Source organism: Notechis scutatus, chromosome 3 (genome assembly GCF_049901735.1).
Source record: "Notechis scutatus isolate UNSWTSFEM ecotype Mainland chromosome 3, rNotScu1.2, whole genome shotgun sequence".
Taxonomy (NCBI): Eukaryota; Metazoa; Chordata; class Lepidosauria; order Squamata; family Elapidae; genus Notechis; species Notechis scutatus.
Genome location: NC_142011.1, coordinates 38,222,777 through 38,246,498, shown reverse-complemented (window position 1 = coordinate 38,246,498; position 23,722 = coordinate 38,222,777). Strand labels below are relative to the sequence as shown.

General features: G+C 37.4%; 1 protein-coding gene across 1 annotated transcript in view; it reads left to right on the top strand.

Annotated features, from left to right (window-relative positions):
* Positions 1 to 23,722, top strand: part of SYCP1 (synaptonemal complex protein 1) — a 69,306-nt gene that overhangs the window by 21,353 nt on the left and 24,231 nt on the right. Inside the window, exons 12-24 of the mRNA XM_087959541.1 lie at positions 4,266 to 4,374; positions 7,469 to 7,563; positions 7,724 to 7,908; positions 10,191 to 10,258; positions 11,523 to 11,584; positions 15,076 to 15,180; positions 16,922 to 17,025; positions 19,964 to 20,085; positions 20,519 to 20,530; positions 20,635 to 20,689; positions 21,856 to 21,937; positions 22,675 to 22,737; positions 23,189 to 23,251. Of these exons, the coding sequence (XP_087815667.1) occupies positions 4,266 to 4,374; positions 7,469 to 7,563; positions 7,724 to 7,908; positions 10,191 to 10,258; positions 11,523 to 11,584; positions 15,076 to 15,180; positions 16,922 to 17,025; positions 19,964 to 20,085; positions 20,519 to 20,530; positions 20,635 to 20,689; positions 21,856 to 21,937; positions 22,675 to 22,737; positions 23,189 to 23,251 (1,125 nt within the window). The remainder of the gene's footprint in view (positions 1 to 4,265; positions 4,375 to 7,468; positions 7,564 to 7,723; positions 7,909 to 10,190; positions 10,259 to 11,522; positions 11,585 to 15,075; positions 15,181 to 16,921; positions 17,026 to 19,963; positions 20,086 to 20,518; positions 20,531 to 20,634; positions 20,690 to 21,855; positions 21,938 to 22,674; positions 22,738 to 23,188; positions 23,252 to 23,722) is intronic.

Below are 23,722 nucleotides of genomic sequence, written 5' to 3'. Positions count from 1 at the left end.
TTATATTCCTCTTCAAATGTTTTTGTTTTGTTTTTTCTCTTTATTTTTTTTTGCCATATATTTTATTGCCATGCCTCTTATCGACACTTTTACTGTATCCCAGTTATTTTGTGGAGATGTATCCTTCTCTTTATTTTCTTCAAAAAAACCCTCCAATTTTCTTTTCAATTTGTTCTCCTTTGTTCTCCTTTTCAAACATCCCGCTGCTGCTCGAATGCAGCGTTGGGAAAGGAGAGCGAACCAGAGTGGCTTTGTTCTCCTTTTCAAACATCCCACTGCTGCTCGAACACAATGACGGTGGGATGTTTGAAAAAGAGAACAAAGCCACTCTGGTTTGCTCTCCTTTCCCAAAGCTGCGTTCGGGATGAGACCCCGCAGGAATCACCCCATTGAGACCCTTGCACCGGAGTGTGCAAGTCAATGGAGTGATCCTGCGGGGCCTCACCCCGAATGCGACGGTGGCGGGATGTTTGAAAAGGAGACCAAAGCCACTCTGGTTTGCTCTCCTTTCCCAACACTGCGTTCGGGGTGAGGCCCTGCAGGATCACCCCACTGAGCCCCTTGCACTGGAGCATGCAAGTTAACGGGGTGATCCTGCGGGGCCTTGCCTTGAACGCAGCAGCGGTGGCGGGATTTTTTCTCACCCCTGAATTGTGCCCTGCGAGGGGCCCACCTCCAGCGCCCCCCTGCCACCTCTTAGCACCCCCTGCTGGCCACCTTGCCTCTTAGCACCCCCCTAAGGCATCCCCACTGCCACCAGGGGGCGGTACCGCCCACTTTGGGAACCACTGGATTAAGAGTCACAAATGTCCCTTTCCTTAACTCTGTTACAATCTATTACTCTGTAGTTGCAATCCACTCTACTTTTTTTCCCCTCCGTTGCCAGCAGGTGTCTCTTGCACTTCGCGACAATGTTTCTCTGTCGTTTTTAAATTTGCTGTCTCACTCTCTTTATATCATCCATTTTGGTTCAAAGTTTCTTTACTCAAAGTTCTCCTTCTCAACCCCCCCCCCCCAAAAAAGAGCCGAGGCAAGAATAGCAAAAAATAGGGGGGAAAAAGAAGAGAAAAAAAAGATGAAATTCAAAAGACAAAAGTCCAGTCCAGTCTCTTCTATTCTCAGTTATCCACTCCGATTGCCAAGCTATCCTTTGTTAACACTGTTACTGCGCTTTCCTTTTATTTTTTGCTCACTTTCTGGTTGTTACTTTTGTTACTTTGATTGTGGTTCCACTAGATCACTGCTTGTATGACCAGCTACCAGCATTCATGGACGGCCATTGCTGGTCGTCCTTCCACCGCTTGCTCATTCCTGGATTACTCCATTTTCTGCCACAAGCCGCCACCCGCAACAATTTTCTGGAGTCCCCACTCCTTCAGCAAGCCCTCCAAGCTTCCCTTTGACTCCATTGAGTCCTGCAAAGTGGGGATAGGGTTCGTGTTTAGCAGAGGCTCCTGCTCACACATCCCATCTCCCTGACAACAGGCTCCATCCCCCAATGCATTAGAAATTGGAAAAAGGACTAAATACTATGATGTTTAGACTCCCAAGGAACACTAAAAACAAATCAAGAACTAAGGGACCAAGGGTTGAATATAGATTAGTGGTCATACCTACAGCTCAAAACAAGGTATAAAAAGGACATAGAAGAACATGGAATAGAAGTAAAACCAAGCCAGTTAGACAAACTTTTAGAGGGTACAGAGGAAAAAGCAATTTCAAAAAAGTATAATTACTTATTAGAATTTGAAATGGCAGAGGAATTAGTTAAAGGCCCAATGATAGCATGGGCAAGGAACGTAGGACATAACATCAACTTGGAAGATTGGGAAAAAATTTGGAAGAAAAATTACAAAATAATGAAATCTACGGTATATAAAGAGAACCAATATAAAATGTGTTATCGGTGGTATCTGGCACCTTCGAGATTAGCCAATATGTATCCAAATTTAAATCCACTTTGTTGGAAATGCAAACAAACAAGGGGTACCTTCTTCCACGCTTGGTGGCTTTGCCCGAAGAGTAAAAAATATTGGACAAAAATACAATTATGGATAAGAGAAATTATGAACATTCAATTAGAATTCGAGGTGGAAATTTTTCTATTGGGATTAATAAACAGGGAACACGCAAAAGAAATAAAATACCTAATTTTGCCAGGGGTGGGATGCTACTGGTTCGGCTTGGTTCTATAGAACCTGTAGCTGCAGAGAGCAGCTGACACCGAACTGGTTCGGTGTTTGGCCCACCCACCTGCCCGGGCTCTAGGCTGTCCTTTATTCCCTGCTTTTCTCTCCTCAGCTGCTTTACGAGGCACAGCTGAGGTTGAAAAAGCAGGAAACGAGGATTTTCTTGTAAACACTGCACACACGATTGCCCTCAGTTTGGAGAATTGGCAAATCACTCCACTGGCTGGCCCCTCCCCTTCCCGCCCACCCTCTCCTTATCTGGCATGCGAGCCATCCAACTTGCCTGGTTTGGTAAGTTGCTATTTTCCTTTTTCCTCCCTGACCATCAGCTGTTCTGCTCTGCTGGCAGATTTAGATTAGTTAGAAAGCAGGAAATCCTTGGATTTCTTGCTTTCTAGCTAATCTAAAAGCAGAGCTGAACCTTCCTTAGGACTGAAGTTTCTATTTTTCAGGACAGACTCAGGTAGCTGATTGGAAGATAGATCTCTAACTGAATCTGTAATTCTACGAGCAACTCAATCTGCCTGCCTGCTCTGCTTGCTTTTTGGGTAAAAGTTGCTCTCTTTTTTATTATAAAAAATTCAATATTTACATACATGGTGTTTTGTGAGTTAATTTTGTGAGTTTACTTGCAAGCAAATTTTATGAGTTTGCTTGCAAGCAAATTTTATGTGACAGACTCAGGCAGCCGATTAGAGATAGATAGATCTCTAAGTGAATCTGTGATTCTGTGAGCAACTCAATCTGCCTGCCTGCTGTACCTGCTTTTGGGTAAAAGTTGCTCTTTTTTTAAATAAAAAATTCAATATTTACATAAATATCTATAATATTTACATACAAGCCATGCCCACCCAGTCACATGACTACCAAGCCACACCCACATATTAGGCCACACCCACAAAACTGGTTGTTAAGAAATTTGAATCCCACCCCTGAATTTTGCATATAATTACTGCAGCAAGGATAGCATTTGTGCAATGTTGGAAGGGTGATCGTATGCCAACAGAAAACCTGATAATCCAAAAAAATCTATGATTGCACTGAAATGGACAAACTTGCCCTAAAATTAAAAGAAAAGGAAGACTCAAAATATTATACAGTCTGGGAAAACTGGTATAATTGGATAAATAATAGAAACCAGTGAGTAAATAGATAAGGAAGGAAAAATATAAAGAGGTTATAATAGGAGTATTAGCCAAATATAAGAAATAAGTATTAGAATATTGTATGATAAGGAAGCATTGTCTAATTAATTTGTAATGCATATGTTCTATGGTTTTGGTTTCATTTTTAACAAAATGTTTTGTGCTTTGTATATATTTTTCTAATGTTTAATAAAGTTTATTTAAAAAAAAATATTTTCTTAAAGCTGTGATTGGCAAGAAGAAAGTTATCTTCTTGCATTAAAATTGATAATGGATGCTAAAATATCTCCTGACTAAAATCACTGGTTTCCCACTTAATCAAGATGAATAGCTGACATTAAAGTTTTACTTCCCTCTGTCCTCCTCTTATGTCACAGTCTCCACTGCATTCAGATCAATAGGGAGATTGTGAACTCACCACAATAAAAATCGCTATTGTACTTAAAAAGCCTGGGATAGTGAAATTTCCTTACTGCTAAATGTGGAGGGACTTAGCTCTATAAGTCATGAAGAGATCAACTGTGAATTGTTTCATTCTTAGTGTATACCTTGTCCTTGTCTGGTATAACTTCAAAAAATTTCTGTTCCATTTTAGTTTTATTGCTTGTGTCAGGTGCAAACGATCAGAACCATACGTTAAGTTGCAGTTCAGAAGATTTATTTCTCAAGTCTAAACAGAAGAATCTGGTCAAATAGTGGTCAATACTAAATTGGCGCTAGACAGGAATTAACTGAATTTGAGGTGGAGGGGGTTGGACTTGGGGCTGGATTGCTTATGGCAATGTAATGACTCCAGATGACTCCCTTAACTCATTTTTTGGCTTTGCCTCTTCTCCTATACCTTGTCATATAAAAAAAATCTGTGTAACAAAGAATATGAAACTCAAATGGAATTTTGCAAACATGACTTGTCAATTATTTATTTTATTAGATTTCTATACTGAAAGAAGAAAATGGTAAAAAAGATAACAAAATAAAACAGACAAATAGTCAGTTACAGGAATCAAGTTTGTTAATACTTGAATTGAAAGAAATAAGAAGTAAGTATTTTTATTTCTATCCTAGTTATCCTCTTTTTGTTTCTCTCTGTGTGTATGTGTCTGTCTCTGTCTGTCTGTCTGTCTGTCTGTACATTCAATTGATTTATCTCCTCTATCCTCTCTGTTCTGTTTCTTTTTCACTCTACTGCTTCTTCTTCCACCTCATTTCTCAGTCAATGTACAGTATAATCATGTTTCCTCCAAGCTCTGTGATGTCTTGGCAAACACATTTTCATAGTATTGTACCATTTCCCCTATATTAGAATCTAAGAAAAATTCCATGCATGATAATTCTAAAGGGAAAAACAGCTCAAGAAGCATGGGAAGCTCTGAAAAATATAATCATAAAAGCCCAGTTCAGCACAATACCACTGAAGAAGAAAAATAAGAAATCCAAGAAGAAACAGCATGGTTACATAAAGATCTCTCTGATAATCTGAAAGCAAAAAGGACAAGTACAAAAAATGGAAAGAGGGACATATAACTAAGGCAGAGTATCTTGACAGACTTGAACAATGGGCACTATCCAATAAAATGAAATTTAACATGGAAAAAAGTAAGGTTTTACACTTAGGCAGGAAAAACCAAAGAACAAATTAGGCAAAATCTGATTTAAAAACAGTAACTGAGAGGGAGCTTGGAGTCCCAGTGGATGATCATTTAAATATGACCCAGCAGTGTGCGGCACGAGCCACAAAAGGTAATATAATCCTTGGTTGTATAATCAGAGGCATGGAATCAAAATCATGTGAAGTATTAGTACTGCTTTATAAAGCCTTAGTAAGGCCATACCTGAAATACTGCATCCAGTTTTGCTTACCATATTACAAAAAAAGATGTTGAGACTTTGGAAAAAGTGCAAAGAAGACCAATTGAGATGATTAAAGGCCTGGAGACAAACAAGAACTGGGTGGACATGACATGAGAAAAGAAGAACTGGGGAAACATGATAGCAGTATTCGAGTACTTGAGAGGTTGCCACAATGAATGATCAACTTATTTTCCAAGGCACCAGAGGGTAGGACAAGAAACAATGGAAGGAAACTAATCAAGGGAAAAAGAAACCAGAAATTAAGGAGAAACTTCCTAACACTGAGAACAAATAATCAGTGGAACAGCTTGCCTTCAGGTGCTTCATCACTGGAGGTTTTCAGAAGAGACTAGAGAGTCACTTGTCTGAAATGGTATAGGGTTTCTTGCTTAAGTAGGGGGTTGGACTAAAAGACCTCGAAGGTCCCTTCCAGCTCTGTTCTGATTGATTGATTGGTTATATCTGAACAGCTTAATACATTTTAGTGAAAGCAGTTTCCTTGCATTGCAAATCTAGCAATCTATAATGACACCGGAAATCTTAGTAATGATAGCATTTTCGAATAGTATAAGTGTCTTTTCCTCACTTGTTTTTTAAGCTCAGATGAGGAAGAATTGAGGGAAGGAAAACATTGTTTATTTTTAAACCTACTTTTCTGCTGTTACATATGTATTTCCCAAAGTTCAAAAAGAAACCCTTGAATTCATTACATTCCTGCACTTAATAACTATTGTATAGATCAGAAACCTCTTTGTATCTTTTTTCTTCTTTCTTGCACACTATGCCCTCCTCCTCCTCCTCCTCCTCCCTTCCTCCCCCCTCCCCCCCTGTGTTTATGCATAATTAATTTATTAGACTTTTTTCACTTCTAAAATACTCCGTGAATTTTACTGGTGTTTCAACCACCAGTGTAAAACAATATGTATTAGACGCCTGCAAAAATACAGAATTGTATTTATTTATTATAAGAAAATAAAAGGCAGCTTGAACTAGGCACAGAATCAAAAAAAGGTTATAATATAATATTTCACTTTGTTTTTCTCACTCTGCTTGGTTTTTCTGGCTTTTCTTTTTCTTTTTGTTGATACTCCTTCAATTTTATCTTTTCCATTAGTTTGGGATAATCAGTTGGGTGGAATAAGAATTGTCATTGATGGAAGTGCAAATCTAACAGTGCTGACTCTTCAGCATTCATGATGTACTATCCACAAGAGGGCAGTAAGGTGTAGAGAAAGAATTAAAGATTTGTTCTGTATGTTCCCTTTGTCTTTAACATAGTTCTTGGTCTAAAAGATTAATCTGAAGTCACTTTGATCCCTGGCACAAATGCATAGGACTTGTGCTCTTTGAATCTCTTTTTTGTTACAATTATAACCTGCCTCACTTATTTTAAGTTATATTCCTGCTTACATGCACATATAATTCAGCTTCCAAAAATCACTTCAGTGGCTTTATCAACCTCTGTTTTTATTACTTTTCTCACTTTTGTTGCTACCTATAGATCATAATTTTTCTTTGCAATATAACAATATAACCTTCTCCTCAGTGGTGGGATTCAAACATTTTTACTACCGGTTCTGTGGGCGTGGCTTGGTGGGAGTGGCAGGGGAAGGATACTGTAAAATCTCTATTCAGAGGTGGTATTTGCTGGTTCTCCGAACTTCTCAAAAATTTCTGCTACCGGTTGTCCAGAACTGGTCAGAACCTGCTGAATACCACCTCTGCTCCTCCTCCCCTCCCCATTACCTGTCCCCCCTTCTCCACCCAAGCAAAAATGTCCTAGACCAGGGGTGTCAAACTCACATCATCACGGTGGCATCATGTGACTTTTCAGGACTTTTTCCCCCTTCACTAAACTGGGCGTGGGTGTGGCCAGTGTGTGATGCATCCAGTCCGTGTGCCATGTGTTTGATAGCCCTGTCCTAGACTGCGTATGTCCTTTGTTTAAAGAATGCTTTAAATCTAAAAAAGTTTTGCCAAGGAAGTAAGAAAAAGCTACAGGCTGAACTTTGCTATGTGCTTATCACTGATCAAAACAGTTAAAAAATATTGCTTTAAAAAGTTTTTAAAAATGGGTAGGATAGACAAGCTACTTTTGTTGAAGGTTTAGGCACAGATCATTGGGGGATTTGTTTGGTTCTTATGATTGGTGTACATATTGACAAATATTGCTTATTTAATTAAAAACAAACATTTTCTGTGTACATGATAGATAGTATAATTCTGGTCTGTAAACTTTCCTGAAAATATTTTGATATTTTATTTTTAATATTTAAAATTCAGAGGAACAAGATGAGATAATAAAAAAAGCAGAAAGCAAACAACAAAACTTGTTGACAGAACTGGAAAATACTACACATTCTTTGGAAGATACAAAGGTAGGACTTCACAATAGTTAAGTCCAATAATATTGAATATAAATGAGAAATCCAGGATATAGTTTAAATTATTATGAATATTTCCATTTAGTAGAATCTTAATTATAAAAGCATATCGCTACATATAAGTTGGAAAAAATGTACTTTTTATTCTCTTTAGAATATTTGTAAGAATTTAGAAACTGAGTTGCAAATTTCAGTAAAAACATTGGCAGAAGTCACTGAACAAAAGGAATTGATTGTAAGAGAATTTGAAGAAACTAGAATTCTGCATGCATCGGTTACTGAAGGGTTCCAGATTGAAGTTTCTAATTTGAAGGAGATGCTATTGAAAGAAGAAAATAGGTAAAATTATTTTCTGTGTAAATTTTAAAAAATAGTTATGACAAAGGGAAAACATCAACTTCCCTGTGAATAAGGACACAGCAGCAAAGTATGACTGATTTCAGACGTTGCCTGCTGGGCATAAAGGAGCAATTGTAGAGGTTGGAGAAGATCAAAGGAGATGGCAGATATCAAAGGCTATCTAAGACAAACCTAAAGAGAAGGAGCCTGCTGAATTACCCTTAATAGGCCTGTCTACCATGCAATGTCTACCATCTTTCTACACTTTCTGGCCTTGACTCAATTCGCTGTCTAGCAGAGACCAGTGAGCTGGACAGTCATGTACATTTGTTTAATAAATAAATAATAAAGTAGGTCTAAACTGATCATAGTGTAGATTTGCTTTTTTATGTGTATGATATAGATAATCTTTGAGTTATGAATGTATTGGAGCCTACCAATTACATTTGCAAAATGAGAAGATGTTAAGTGAATCATATTAAGTGAATGAGCTCCATCCAGCTCACCACAATGCATTTAGAAAATGAATGCACAGGTTATTAAGTACTCATGGAATGCCACAGGGCTGGGGAAGACCACAAGGGGCCTACTGCAGGAACAAAACTACCTGCCTGCAATGTCCCAAGGTCTCCCCTCACCCACAGATATTCCATGCTCCTCTCCGACAGCTGCTTGGGCATCCTCTGCACACAACCCTTGCACCCAGCCCTCCTGTCATTGATTGCTCACTCACCTTTCCAAGATCTCCAGAGCTCAGGATTCTGGGAAAGGAAACGAGACAGACGGTTCCATTGCTAGGCCACATGGCTGAAAAGTGGCTGTCCTTTTCTGAGACACTAGAAAAACCTCTCTGGTTTTTTTTTGTCATTAGATACTAGCCTTCCATTCCATAGCAAAAGCAAATGGGGAGGGAGAGAAATCTTATTTCGCTTTCTTGCCATTTTCCTTTGTTCCCTTGCTAATGGTGGCTGGAGGGAAAACAAGGAAGCAGCCAGAAATCTCTTCCTTTAGAGTAACATTCCCTTAGACCAGGGGTGTCAAACTTAAGGCTTGGGAGCCAGATCTGGCCCGCGGAGTGCTTAGATGTGGCCCACAGGGCCATCCTGGAAATAGTGAAGGATCAGCCCATGGCACCTCTGCCAGCAAAAATTGAGCTCGTGAGGGCCACATGTGGCCCTCCCAAACTCCGTTTTAGCTGGCAGAGGATTGCAGGAGGCCATTGCAGCTGAAAATGGAGCTTGGGAGCCCATTTTCACTGGCAGACTGCTTGGGCCACCACAGGTGTCCTCCAACACAAGTTATGTCATGCTGGCCATGCCCGTCCTGGCCACGGTCCCCTGGCCCCCCCAAAGTCAAACACAATCCTGATGTGGCTCTCAATGAAATCAAGTTTGACAAACCTGCCTTAGACACTTGTCTCTGAAAGGTAACAGACATGCAGTTCATGGTGTTGGAGGAAAAACATGGAAGCCACTCAAAAACGTTACCTTTAGAATTAGTTTTCCTTAGATGCTGCAAACTGACATATGCACAGCTAATGGTTGATGGAAGGAAATGATGAGTTTTCTGGTTGTTTCCATGTTTTCCCTCCACCATTAGCAAGGGACCAAAGACAAACAGGAAGGAAGGGAAAAATTTATTTCCCTTTCCATTTGCTTTCACTGTGGAATGGAACGCTAGCATCTAGTGACAAAAGGAAAACAGAGGTTTTTCCAGCATGTCAGAAAAAGATGGCTGCTTTTCTGCCATGTAACCTAGCAATAGAGCAGCCTATTCTCCTGGCATTTCCTATTTCCTACCCTGGCATCCTGAACCATGGAGATCTTCAAAAGGTAAGTGAGTGATCAGTGATAGAGTGGAGGGGACCCAGCAGAACAAGATGGGGGAGAAATAGGCAGGAGGTACATGCTGCAGAGTCTGCAGTCGGTCATAAACGCAAATGACTGCAGGGATGCTGTAATGTTTATAACTTTGGGACTGGGTCGTAAGTACGTGTTGGGTCGGTGGGTGGTCTGTTGTAACTTTGAACGGTTGCTAAGTGACCTATCATAAGTTGAGAACTACCTGCTCTTTATGGTAGATTGTTATAGGCAAAACAGTTTGCTAAATATAGAATTAGAATGATCACTTAACCTCTCTGCTGTATTTCAGCTTTGTAGCCATATTTTATTTCTCCCATTCAATCAGTTTTTAGTGGTTTATAATGTGTGTTCAAGTTATTCATTCAGATATAATTCTTTTTTCCTAAACCATTCATTGAAAATTTAATATTATTTTAATAGGCAAAGGGAACTGAGAGATGCCTCAGATGCATTAGTTTTGGAACTCCAAAATAAATCGACTGAACTAGGTATGTTGAAGAACTGAAAACATAGGTATTGTTCTTTAGAACTACTTAAAATTGTAACAGTGTTAATTTTGTATATATCAATTTTATTGTTCATCTTCTTTCATGGTCACACTGCATTTAATATTCATTAAATTAATTATCTAGCCACCCATTTCACAAACAAACAACTGTGGACGGCCTATAACAGAGCTAAAAACAATAAATATATTAAAATACTTTTAAAAGTATAAAAAACAAAATAAAAAATAATAGATGAAGGAAAGTTTAAAAATAATGGAGCCATTTCACTAGTTCACCCATTTCTTGGGGTCCCCAAGCCTGCTGGCAAAAACAGGTCTTGGGAGACCTCCAGAAGTTCAACAGTGGCAAGGTCAACCTCATCTCAGGGTGAAGATTCCACCAGTGAAAGTCACTACAACAGAAAAGGCCTGCTTCCTAGAGCTACCTATGGCACAGGCTCTGTATCATGCCCCCCTCTGCTGCATCTGGAAGGACAGGCAGATGAAATAAGTGGGAGGCACGCAGGTAGCCTTCAAATCACAATGACAATTTGAAACAGATTTTCTGTTGCTAATGATACTGTTGTAAAGTGATACCACTTTGCTAAGTAGCAGGCACAAATCTCTGCAATCCCAGTTGTTGTCATTCACCAAATCCCACAGTCATTAGGCAATTTCCGACCAACTCACAATCAAAGTCAGTGGGAAAACTGGCAGGAAGTTGCAAGTCTCAGGCAGGCAGGCAGGCAGGTGAGTGGCTACTGTTGAGTGAAGGAGGATTATGGAGCTGCAGAGATGATATAAGAGGGTGTGAGGAAGAGTTGGGGAGAGTATGAGGGGCTAGGTGAGAAGTGTGACAGGCAGGGAAAGTGCATACATGTGCGAGGGGGTACACAAAAGGCATAGTGTGAAGAGGCTTGGGGAGGGTGTGCAAGTGGCACAGAGGGGCTAGGGGAGGCTGTATTGGTGGGGGAGATTTATCCCAGCAACCTGCAATCTTCCCTGCTAGCTTCTCCATTGGATTTTACTTTTTAGCCTTTTTTTTGGGGTGGTGGTGTTTCTGAGCATGTTAATGCAATCACTGAAAACATTCACCTATGCATTTTTTTTCAAAATTTAAAGGAAGAATATGACAAAATATAGGAGAATGTACCATTGGATTTTGGTTATATATCAATCTAAGAATGAATAAAAAATAAAAAAGTATATGTGATTTCATAATTGAAAATATTACATTATATTCTTAATGTTTGAATTAATTGCAGAAATGATGACCGAACTGAAAAATGATAAAGAAAAGCAAATTGAAGAATTGGAACCAGTCTTAGTAAGTGATTTCTAATATTTTTCCATTCAACTTGCTGACATTACATCTTTCATTTATTGAGGATAATGTCTTAACACTTTCTATTCACTTTTTTTAAAATCACAAACTATTAAGAGCTTATATTAAAGGGTCTACCTCAGGCATCTTATATTGCAACTGCCCAGGTATCTGTTTGCTTTAGCTGGGTAGCTGGGATGATCTTTATGTCTTGGATGATTCTGCCATGTTTACATACACATTGGCATACTGTGGTGGAATCTGGTGCTGAGTTGCAAGAGGAAAGGTTTTTTCCCCTTAATTCATTCCTTGCATCTATCTTCATATAACAAGATAAAACAGCCCAACCTACCAAAAAAATAAATCAAAAACTTAACTGTAAAGACAGACTAAGAATACAAATTAAAATAAGCAAGAAAATGGTAAGAGAACACCTACCCACTCTAGATAAGTTCAAATCACAGGAACTTGACAGATTACATCCCAGATTTCTGAAGGATCTGGAAGATGTGATCTTGAGACCATTAAACTATATATTTCAAAGATCCTGGAGCACTGGGGAACTACCAGAGCATTGGAAATGAACTGATGTGGTTCCCAACTTCCCCCCCAAAAAGGTGTGTGTGGGGGGAGACAGAGCTAGGAAACTACAGACCAATCAGCCAGACATCAATACCTGGGAATATCCAGAAAAGATAAGCAACAGATCTGCAAACACCTAGAAGCAAGCAAAGTTATAACAAGAACCAAACACAGGCTTCTCAAAAACAGATCATGCCAAACAAATCTTATTTCATTCTTTAACAAAGTAACTAAATTAGTGGACCAGCAAAATGCAGTGGACATAGTATATTTGAATTTGAGTAAGGCATTAGACAAAGTAGATCACCACCGACTTCTTGATAAGCTAAAGAAGCTAAGCTTGGTAAATTAAAAAAAAAAAAAAAAGAGGGATAAACAGCATCACCACCAACTGACTAACAAACTGCACTCAACATGTAGTCCTTAATGGAACTAAATCTACATGGAGGGAAGTATGCAAGCAGGGTACCGCCCAGTACTTTTTAACATCTTCATAAACTATTTAGATGAGGCAGTAGAAAGGGAAGTCATCCAATTTGCAGGTGACACTAAACTAGCCAACACCCCAGAAGATAGGCTCAAGATCCAGATGGTTATCAACAAACTTGAACACTGGGCCCTATCTAACAAAATAAAATTCAGTGTAGAGAAAAGTAAGGTTTTACACCTAGCCAAGAAAAATCAAATATATAGGTACAGATTAGGTAAAACTTGGCTGAATGCTAGAAACTATGACAAGGATCTTGGAGTCCTAGTGGACAATCACTTAAATGTGAGCCACCAGTGTGTGGCCAAAAAAGCCAATGCAACCCTAGGTTGCATTAACAGGGATAGAATCAAGTTTATATGAATATTTGTACTGCTTTATAAGGCCTTAGTAAGACCACACTGGGAATACTGCATTTAGTTTTGATTATTATATTATAAAAAAGATGTTGAGTCTCTGGAAACAGTGCAGAAAAGAGCAACAAAGATGATTAGGGACTGGAGCTAAAACATGAAGAATGGTTGCAGGAATTGGGAATGTCTAGTTTAATGAAAAGGACTAGGGGTGACATGATAGCAGTGAGGGACTCCCACAAAGAAGAGCAGGCCACAACCTATTTTACAAAGTACCAGAAGGCAAGACAAGAGGCAAAGAAAACTAATCAATGAGAAACGCAAACTAGAACTAAGGAGAAATTTCCTAACAGTGAGAACAATTAACCAGTAGAATAACTTGCCTTCAGAAGTCGTGGGTGCTCCACTACTGGAGGCTACTGGACAGCCACTTGTCTGGAATGTATAGGGTCTCCTGCTTGAGCAGGAGGCTGGACTGGAAACCTCCAAGGTCCCTTCCAACTCTATTATTCTGTTACCCAAGGAGGTAACAGCCAAATCAGCCTTGAGTCCTTGTTATGCAGAAAGAGGCCCAGGAGGGATCCTCCCTAAATTTCACAGGATATGTTTGATAGTTATGCATAGTAGGGGTCGCCAACCTTTTGGACCTCAGGGACCACCAAACTCATAATTTTGGTGTGTGTGTGTGTGTGTGTGTGTGTGTGTGTGAGAGAGAGAGAGAGAGAGAGAGAGAGAGAGAGAGAGAGATCCGATCTAACCTGGCGGTGATGTTCTTTCCTTCCTTCCTCCTTCTTTCTTTTCTTTCTTTCTTTCTTTCTTTCTTTCTTTCTTTCTTTCTTTCTTTCTTTCTTTCTTTCTTTCTTTCTTTCTTTCTTTCTTTCTTTCTTTCTTTCTTTTCTTTCTTTCTCTCCCTCTCCCTCCTCTCCCCTTTCTCTCCCTCTCTCTCTCTCTCTCTCTCTCTCTCTCTCACACACACACACACACACACACACACACACACACAAACACACACAGAGGTCCCTCACACACACACATCCTCCAAGGCACCCACATTCCTTCACTAACCAGCTTTTCAGCACCGTTCTCATGGGGGGGAGAGAGAGAAAGAGATATATGGTATCCTGCGATCCCAAATAAAAAATGATTGATTGGTAGGAAAACAGGGTGGGGAATTTTCCTGCAGATTTTTGGGGGGATTGAAGAGACCCTGGGAAAATCCCCAAAAAAGTCTGAAGGAAAATTCCCCACCTCATTTTCCTACCGATCGATCATTCTTTATTTGGGATAGCAGGATACCGTCTCCAACTCCATTCTCAGGGGCAGAGAGAGAGAGAGACTTTTGGCTTCATGCAAGGAAAGCAGCAGAAGCAGCAGAAGTCTTTCTTTCTCTCCCCCAAACTCCACCAGAAATGAGTCTTTGCCGGCACAGCCTCTTGGAGCAGGATGCCTTGCAGGGTCCCAAAGACTCATTTCTGGTGGACTTTTGCTGCTTTCCTTGCGTGCAGCCAAAAGCAGAAGAAGAAAGAAATGGAAAGAAGCAGCCTGATAGCCAGGCAAGGAGCGTGGGGCGAGGGGGAAAGTCCCCCCTCTGCCCTTACCCCCTCCCCTCACTACCTCGTGTTTGTAATGCAAGCAACACAAGCCTTGTGTTCCCGCGGGCCATGTGGGCAGCACAGTGTTGTGTTCCCGCATAGCCTGGATTAATTGCTTTGGGGGGTGCTTTGGGGGTGACATTTCTCTGCAGATCACCAAAATTTTCTTGCGGACTGGTTGGCAACCACTGATGCAGAGTGTGTTTTAATCAGGCAAGATTTCTGTCTCTTAGCAAACAGCAATAAAGAAATTACATTGAATAGTTTATTGTGCTGTTCTTGGTTCCTTGCACTTGATACATACTCTCTTAAGGTTCTTCACTCATCTCTCTCAAGAATACACACCCAATGATGTGCCCCAAAAGCAGGACTTGAGAGGAAGGACTTATCAGTATAAAGAAATAGAAAGATTGTCACAATAATAGAATGAAACTTTATTCATTTTGTGCCAATTTTTAATTTATTTTAACTTTTGAATAGGTACAAGTCCAAGATTTTTTACATGGAAAACAAATTCTTGAGAAGACCATTGAAAAATTACAAGAAAGAGAAAGAGAGTTAAAGGACACTCTTCAGACAAGAGAGGTATTGTAAGTTCTGATAGAGTTTGATATTTACATACAGTATAATTATTACAAAAATATAGTTTAAAATATCTTCCTATTTAAAATAAATATATACTAGACCAAGGGTGTCAAACTGGATTTCTTTGAGGGCCAGATCAGCATTGTAATTCTCCTCTGTAGGCTGGTGGTGGTGTGTGTGTGTGTGTGGGGGCAGGGCGGATGCCTCCTACAGCATCTTTCTGGCCAAAACAGGGCACAGGGGGGTCCGCGCTTAGGGCCCCTGCACTTCATTTTTGCCCTCAATGGCCTCCTGCAGTACTCTGCTGGCTGAAAATGGGTAACATGGCCCATTTTTGGCCCGTTTTGACCCATTTTTCAGCCCATTTTTGGCCTCTTTTGGACCTGCTTTTCAGCCCATTTTGGTCCCATTTTTTGGCCCATTCTTCAATTCGTTTTTAACCGGCAGAAGGCTGCAGGAGGCCATGGAGGGTGAAAACGAGGCAAGGGGCCCCATATATGCCCCGTTTTAGCTGCCAGAGGTGCCACGGTCTAGTCCCTTGGTATTTCCAGGCTAGCCCCATGGGCTGGATTTAAGCACCCCACAGACTGAATCAGGCCCACGGGCCTTGAGTTTGACACCCCTGTACTAGACCCTTTGCCAACCTCTTGAATGGCAAATAAGCATGCATTTCTCTCTTTATGACTACCTGCATCTACTCAGTGGTACTTTACTATTTTTATGTAACAGCTGTATGTCATTGTTAGAGTTTTAGAAGTGGCAAAATATGCAGGATTTTTAATGTACAATTCTCCCATATATGAGCAATAATTGTTTTTACTGTTCATAATAATATTACTGGTATGTCAGAAAGAAAGAAAAATACTGCACAATTTCATATAGGAACCAACTATCTGGTAGCAGCTAGTGAGACACATATCATCTCCAGAGCTTTAATAGCTAAATTAATTGCAGAGAGGCTACCATTTAAGTTTTTATTAGGACATACAAAATTCTTACGTTCAGACAGTCCTTGCCTAATGACTACCCTGTTAGTGACCATCTGAGGTTATAACAGTGATGAAAAAGTAATTTTATGACCAATTCTCACACTTACAACCATTGCAGTGTCCCCATAGTCATGTGGTCAATATGTGGGTACTTTACAATTAACAGATATTTAAGACAGTGTTCTCAGTCACATCATCCCAATTTGTGCACTTCATAGCCAGCTTCCAACAAGCAGAGTAAATGGAGAAGGCGGAAGTAAAATCACAAATCACAATAACATGATATCTCACCTAACAACTGCAAGTGAATTACTTAATCACAGTAGAATGAAGTCATTAGCCGACTGCAGTCACATGATGTCTTGCTTAATGACTATGTCACCGAGCCAGGGAGTTGTGGTTGTTAAGTGAGGACTGCCTGTAAGTGGCTACTTAAAGTTTAATTTAAAGACTTATTTCATTTATGTTTGTTATATGAACAGTTAGAACACTTAACTACCACATTTGGGACCAGAATTTTGGTTATAAGTCAAGGCACCATGTGATCAAACTTGATTTTATTTTGGGTTTTGTGATGATTGTTAGCAGTTGCTAAGTGGTTGTTAAATGAACCACGTGGTCATAAAGGTAAACACATTTTAACCAATGGGCTCTTTTAAACCAGAAAATGCCAAAAAAGTTGTATTGTTTAATGATGTTATTTTAAATGGTATGTTGTAAAAGTACATTCATGCTTTAATTGTTACCTGCAGAAAGAAATACATGATTTGGAAATGCAATTGTCTGATGAATTCGAAAATAAACAAAATTGCTTTCAACAACTTACAACACTGAAAGCAGAGCTTGAAAAAGAAATGTATGTACTTATATTAGTATATGGTTAGCATGCTATTAGTTATGAAAGGCTTTTATGATTGGTTTACTTTTAATATATAAAGGACATGCAGGATATAATGTAAAGGTTTCCCCTGTTATATTACAATACCTTACAATACAACACAACACAACACAAGTCCCCTGTCAATCTTGTCTGACTCTAGGGGTGTGATGCTCATCTCTATTTCTTAGCTGAGGGAGCCAGCATTGTCTGAAGACATTTCCATGGTCATGTGGTCAGCATGCCTATATGCCAAGGCACACAGAATGCTGCTACCTTCTGAGCAAATTTTCAAACTGCTGAATGGACAAGAGCAAATAACAGGAGTCCTCCAGATTTAGATGGGAATGCACCATACCAAAATGCTCCTACCATAAACTGGTGGGGATCCTGGAAAAGTTTGTCAAACACACCCTAATTCATTTATTGAATTTAGTATAACAACTCATAAAACAGTCAAACCTGACTTGTGTCAAAGCCACTTAGTTTGCTTCATACATGAATCAAGTTCAGAAATCTGATTTCTTTCTCTTTCCCTTTGTTCCCTTTTTAATGAAATAGAATGAAATTTGTAGGCAGAACATAACCTTCCTATGATATGAGGTGTACGAAATTTAAGCACTAGATTCCTTTACATTCTATTTTGTAGTTATTGTTATTACACTTTATATCCAAATATTTGCGCAAATAAAGATATTCAAAATGACTAAGAACTAGGGTAATTAGGAGTATTTTTTTTGGGGGGGGGGGCAGGAAACAGAGTTAAATGGTAAGTGCAGAAATTGCCCTTTTATAAAGATCCAAATTTTCCAATCTCAGATAGTTGCAATATTTAATTTGTTTTTGAAAAATGACTCTTTAAGGTTTTTAAATTTCAGAAGAGCCCGAAACCCTGACAACATTTATGCCCTTCCATCAAGCTGTTGTTGAAGGGAAATTGTGAGTTTCCTATCTAAAGAAAGACTTTGTCCTTATAGTGAAGGAGTTCCTGAAATATTAATTTGCTTTTTTTACATTGCCCTTATTATAAATGTTTGGTTGCAGCTGATCACTCTTACTCTAGATATATTTTAAGATAATCCATATCCATTCTACTTAGAATTGCTACTGTTTGATTTGTGATTTTATTTCACTGAACATGTCCAAGGGCAATTTTTTGTGTGTTTGTAAAGCATGCCATACACTGACAATATCAGTTTTACAGTTGTTTATTTGCAATCTCAGAATGTGTATGCTTTTTGTTTCTAAATTGATCAGTGACTATAATAAAATGTACTACTATTATTACTCATACAATTTTAAAATGGTATTATTTGATGATTTTTTCCCAGAAGTACATATACTGTAGATATGGTCTTAGTATGAAACTTCTCAATTTATTTGTAGTGGTTTTTATGCTAAGTGCCATTAAATTGCTATTGGGATCAAAGTTCCTTAGCTGGTCTTATATTAATGTTAGTTCTGGTTGGTACATCTTTTTTATTTTTTTTTATTTATTTATTTTGATTTGTCAATCGCTTACAAGATAATAGTATATACATAGTTATGAATACATGAAATGGGTACATATAAGAAAAATAAAAGAAACAATAGGACAGGGACGGGAGGCACATTGGTGCGCTTATGCATGCCCCCTACAGACCTCTTAGGAAAGGGGTGAGGTCAATAGTAGACAGTCTAAGGTTAAACTTTTTGGGGTTTGGGGAAGAAAGCACAGAGTCAGGTAGAGTATTCCAGACATTGACCACTCTGTTGCTGAAGTCGTATTTCCAGCAATCAAGTTTGGTGCGGTTAACCTTGAGTTTGTATCTATTGTGTGCTCTTGTGTTGTTGTGGTTGAAGCTGAAGTATTCATTGACAGGTAGGACGTTGCAATATATGATTTTATATACCATACTTAGATCAGACCGAAGACAGTGTAATTCAAGGTTTTCTAGGTCTAGAAATTCAAGTCTGGTGGCATAAGGTATTCTACAACGAGTAGAGGAGTGGAGAACTCTTCTTGTGAAATATTTCTGGACTTTCTCAACTGTGCTAATATCAGATACGTAATGTGGGTTCCAGACTGATGAGCTGTATTCGAGTATTGGTCTAGCAAATGTTTTGTATGCTCTAGTAGTGTGATATTACCAGAGAAAAAGCTACGTAGGATTAAGTTAACAACTCTTAATGCCTTTTTGGCTATGTAGTTACAGTGGGCTCTAGCACTTAGATCATTAGAGATGAGTATTCCAAGGTCCTTTACAGAGCTTGGATCATCAACAAGATCTTGACTATTCAGCTTGTATTTTATTTTCTGATTTTTTTTTTGCCAATATGTAAGACAGAGCATTTATTTGTTCAGATTTGAAGTTGCCATTTGTTTGACCATTCTGATACATAGTCAAGATCTTTTTGAAGGGTAGCAGTATTGTCTGTGGTATTGAACAGCTTTACATCATCAGCGAAAAGAACGCAGTTGCTCTTAATATGATCACAGAGGTCATTTATGTAGAGTATGAAGAGAGTTGGTCCTAGAACACTGCCTTGGGGGACACCACTATTGACAGGTACAGAATTTGATAGGACACTCCCAATTTTGACCATTTGTTGTCTGTTTGACAGGAGTGCTTCTATCCAGTTATGCAGTTGTCCAGAGATACCGTAAGATTTTAGTTTTAGGAGTAGTTTGTCGTGTACCACTGAATCAAAGGCTTTACAGAAGTCTATGTAGATTGCATTTGTTGCTTTGCCCTGATCGAGTTGTGTAGTCCATATGTTTTTGCAGTGTAAGAGTTGCAGATTACAGGATAGTTTTTTCCTGAAACCAAATTGTTTACTGGAGAGTAGGATCTTGTTACATAATGTTATAGAGTAGGTTTTTTTTTTTTTAAAAAAATGAAAATATAAATAATCATTTCTAGTATTATTTTAACAGTCTAAAGAATAAAGAGTTAAATACAGAGTGGAACAAACTTTTATTTGAGAAAGAACAACTTATGACAGAGAAAAAGATGACGGATGATGAACTTCAAAAATGTAAAGATAATATTAAGGCAAGTTCCTGACTATATTTTTTTAAAACTAAACTGTGTCCGTATATATTGTTTTTGTGCCAGTAATTGTTTTTAATTTCAAAACTAAATTATAATTGTGTGCTTCCAGTACATCTTACTATGCCTTCACTGTTCTCTAAATATGCATAAGAATAGAACTTAAATGACTTTTTTAAAAAAGGCTGAAAGCGACTTTGAGTAAACTTTCTATTTCTTTTTCTTCCATTCAGTCAATTATTGGAGGCTGCCTGGACAAATTCGTACAGTTTTCTTGCAAGGTTTTTCAGAAGTGGTTTGTCATTGCTTCCTTCCTAGGGCTGAGAGAAAGTAATTGGCTCAAGGTCACCCATCTGGTTTTGTGCCCAAGGCAGAAGTAAAATTCATGGTCTCCCAGGTTCCAGTCTGATGCTTTAATCACTACATTAAACTGGATCAAGAAAGTTCTATAAGTGACCATTCAATATTTATAGTATACATACTTAATTTATACCAGTTTTGCATTTGCTACATTTTTTCTTGTTTTTTTTTTTTGTTCAGAATGTTAAAAATACAGATGAAGAAGCCAAAAATCAAATTGACATTTTAAAACAAGCTAACCTCCTATTAAGGTAAGGTAAAGTAAGATAAGTTTACTGTGGTATGTTCATTAAAATTTAAATTTCAAGTTATTATATGAAGTTGTTCTTTTTGAGAATAGATTCTAATTTCATAGTTCTATTCTTACATACTGATTCCCTTTGCTAACATAAATTCATGGATGGATGTGGTGTGTGTGTGTGTGTGTGTGTGTGTGTGTAAAACTTTAGAAGTAAAACATATTTTATTGTCCAATACAAAACAGGATAGATGTTGCAGTCTTATGTTATATATATTGGAGTGACATCAATTTTATATAGGTTAGTTGTGTGAGTATTAAGTTGGGAACCAGTGGTTCCCAAGCTAAAGATGACATTATTCAAATACATACCATTTGTTACATAGTTTAATAAAGAAAAAACATATTCCTGATTGTTCAGATTTCTCTGTATTGAAAGTGCATAATATGTACACACATATGTGACATAGTGAAGTAGGTAGAGAAAAGTCAATTTGCCTTCATTTCACAACACATGGACAGACTTAACCATAGTTACAACTAGGAAACTGTAACCATCCTAGACCAAGCCAAATCCAAAAACGCCAGATAATTTCTGGAACTCTACACCATTACATATGATGGTCCTTTCTAACTCTAGTTTTACTAATATTATATCACCAGATATCAGACAAAAAAAAAATGGGATGCTTTATCATTCCCTTGCCAAAAGCTGTTCCAGGACTTTATTTGGAGTATTGAACCAAATGTTACTTTCCTGAAGATTGTATTTTATTTGATTAACCACTTAAATCAGAATTTTTTTCTCTGTTACAGCTTATTTGGAAGTAAATATGTCCTGGTGGAAGTTTACTCCATATAACACTAATTGTCATTAGGACAGATCTTCACAATTTGGAGATAGCAGTGCATCTTTTTGGCAAATATCCTAAACAGTTCACTAGCATCTCTGATAGATAAAAGTTGTTGTTCACTTCAAACATGCAATAAATAAGGGGCAGGTTACAAAAGGTAGTTATTCAATACAGATATGTGCAAGCATGATTACACATTAGATCATAATCTAATATTATTGGATATGTATGGATTTCAATTCCTATATGAATTTAGCAATGTCTTTATTATAAATATTTTACAGGTAAATGGAAGTAATTGCATTTATTAATTTTTGTTATATAGCAATGAATTAGAGGAAGTAATGGAGAAATTAAAACAGAAGGATGAAGAAGCAAAAAACAAAGTTGATGAAAATGAAGAAAATGTATGAATTCACACTGATTGACATACAAATGTTAATATATGCAAATTATGATAAGTAGCATGTAATATATGTTTTGCAAGGAATGAATGTTTGTTTAAAGATGAAAAATGACTGTGCAGAAAAGCAAGTCTCAAGTCCTAAGTCCCTTTATTATATTGATGTGAATTGGGAATACATCATGAAAATTGTAAAAAAAAATCTGGTATAATAGGAATGGTATATTAAAAAGTATGCATGAAAAAAACATGTAGCAATGGGGTCAAGACTCTATAAGTGATATAAGAATATGGTTTGAATACAAAGATTAATGATCAGTACAACAAAAACCCATTGAAATGATTGGTTCTATATTCAGTTATGTTTGGTGCAACTTCTGAGAAACAACATGGATAATTAATACTGTATATTTTGAATTTGTCATGTAGATATTTATATTTGTTTAATTCAGAAGGATTAAACAAATTAAACAAATGTGGAACTTTGATCACACTTTATTTTAAAAAAGCATAATAGTTTAGAGACTACCAAAAATATTATTGGTACTTAAGGTTTCATGAATCAAATGGGCAGAAAATGTTTATGCAACAATTAATGTATTAGTCCCTCAAATGCCATCAGGAAATGAAAAAAAAAATAACTCCCTATGTTAAAAAATTCTCATAGTTTTAAAATAGAATTTAATTAAATTAGTAATGAATTGTATAATGTATTTGTCAATATTTTTAATATATTTCTAGGTTAGAAATATTGAAAATGAAATGTCAAAAAAGGAAAAACAACTGAAAACATTAGAAAACAAGGTATGAAAATGTAAAAATCTACCTATCAGGCTTTATAGGAACTTTGATATTTATCCATTTTTGAAGTGCTTCAGGACTCAGAAACAATCTTTCTATCAAATTGAAATGTATTATTAATTCTAATCACTGAAAATGTTTACTGCAATTTTTTTCTATGCATTTAATACTTGTAATCAAAAGTAATAAGTGAGTATGCATCAATAACTCATATATCTTCCTTTATTTCAGATAAGTATTTGTGTATATGTTTAAATTGCACTTAATCTCAACAAATGGTTTGGTTTTTATACTGAAGATAAAACAATTTTTAGAGCTTCAGTCATAGCAAGTTTTGAATACATCATAATCAGAAGAAATATTTCAAATCAGCTTTCCAAACAATAGGATTACATCTAGAATAATTATGTGATATACTATTAATGTTTGAAATATGTGTTATTGTGCTTTTTAGGTTAATAATTTAAAGAAGCAGACTGAAATGAAAATCAAGAATATTGAAGTACTGCAACAAGAAGTGAGTACTGATATATTTCATGCATAAAACATAGCATATATGGTATCTATTAAATTTTTCATTCAGATTTGTCCTATTAAATTGTCTGTGGAATATGGTAATTTAAAATATTACTTCAGTTCACACGAGTAGCTTAAAATTCAGTCTGTAATGTGCTAGAATAAATTCTGGCTTTATATGGTCACTAAAAAGGCCCATTCCCCTTTTAGAAACAAAATAGAAGTGGGAATAAAGTAAAGTGATTTGTATTAAATATCTGTAAAATGTGTGTGCTATATATGTGTGCAATAATGCTTTTTACACTTTCAACTATTCCACTTGTAGGGAAATGGTATATAATGATAATGCAATGCAATGACAACATGTTTGAACTAGATTTTATCTGGATTCTATAATATCAGCCATATATTCAAACATAATTGAATAATAGGATCTGAATACAACAAGGGTGCAGCATGACTATCTCCTTGT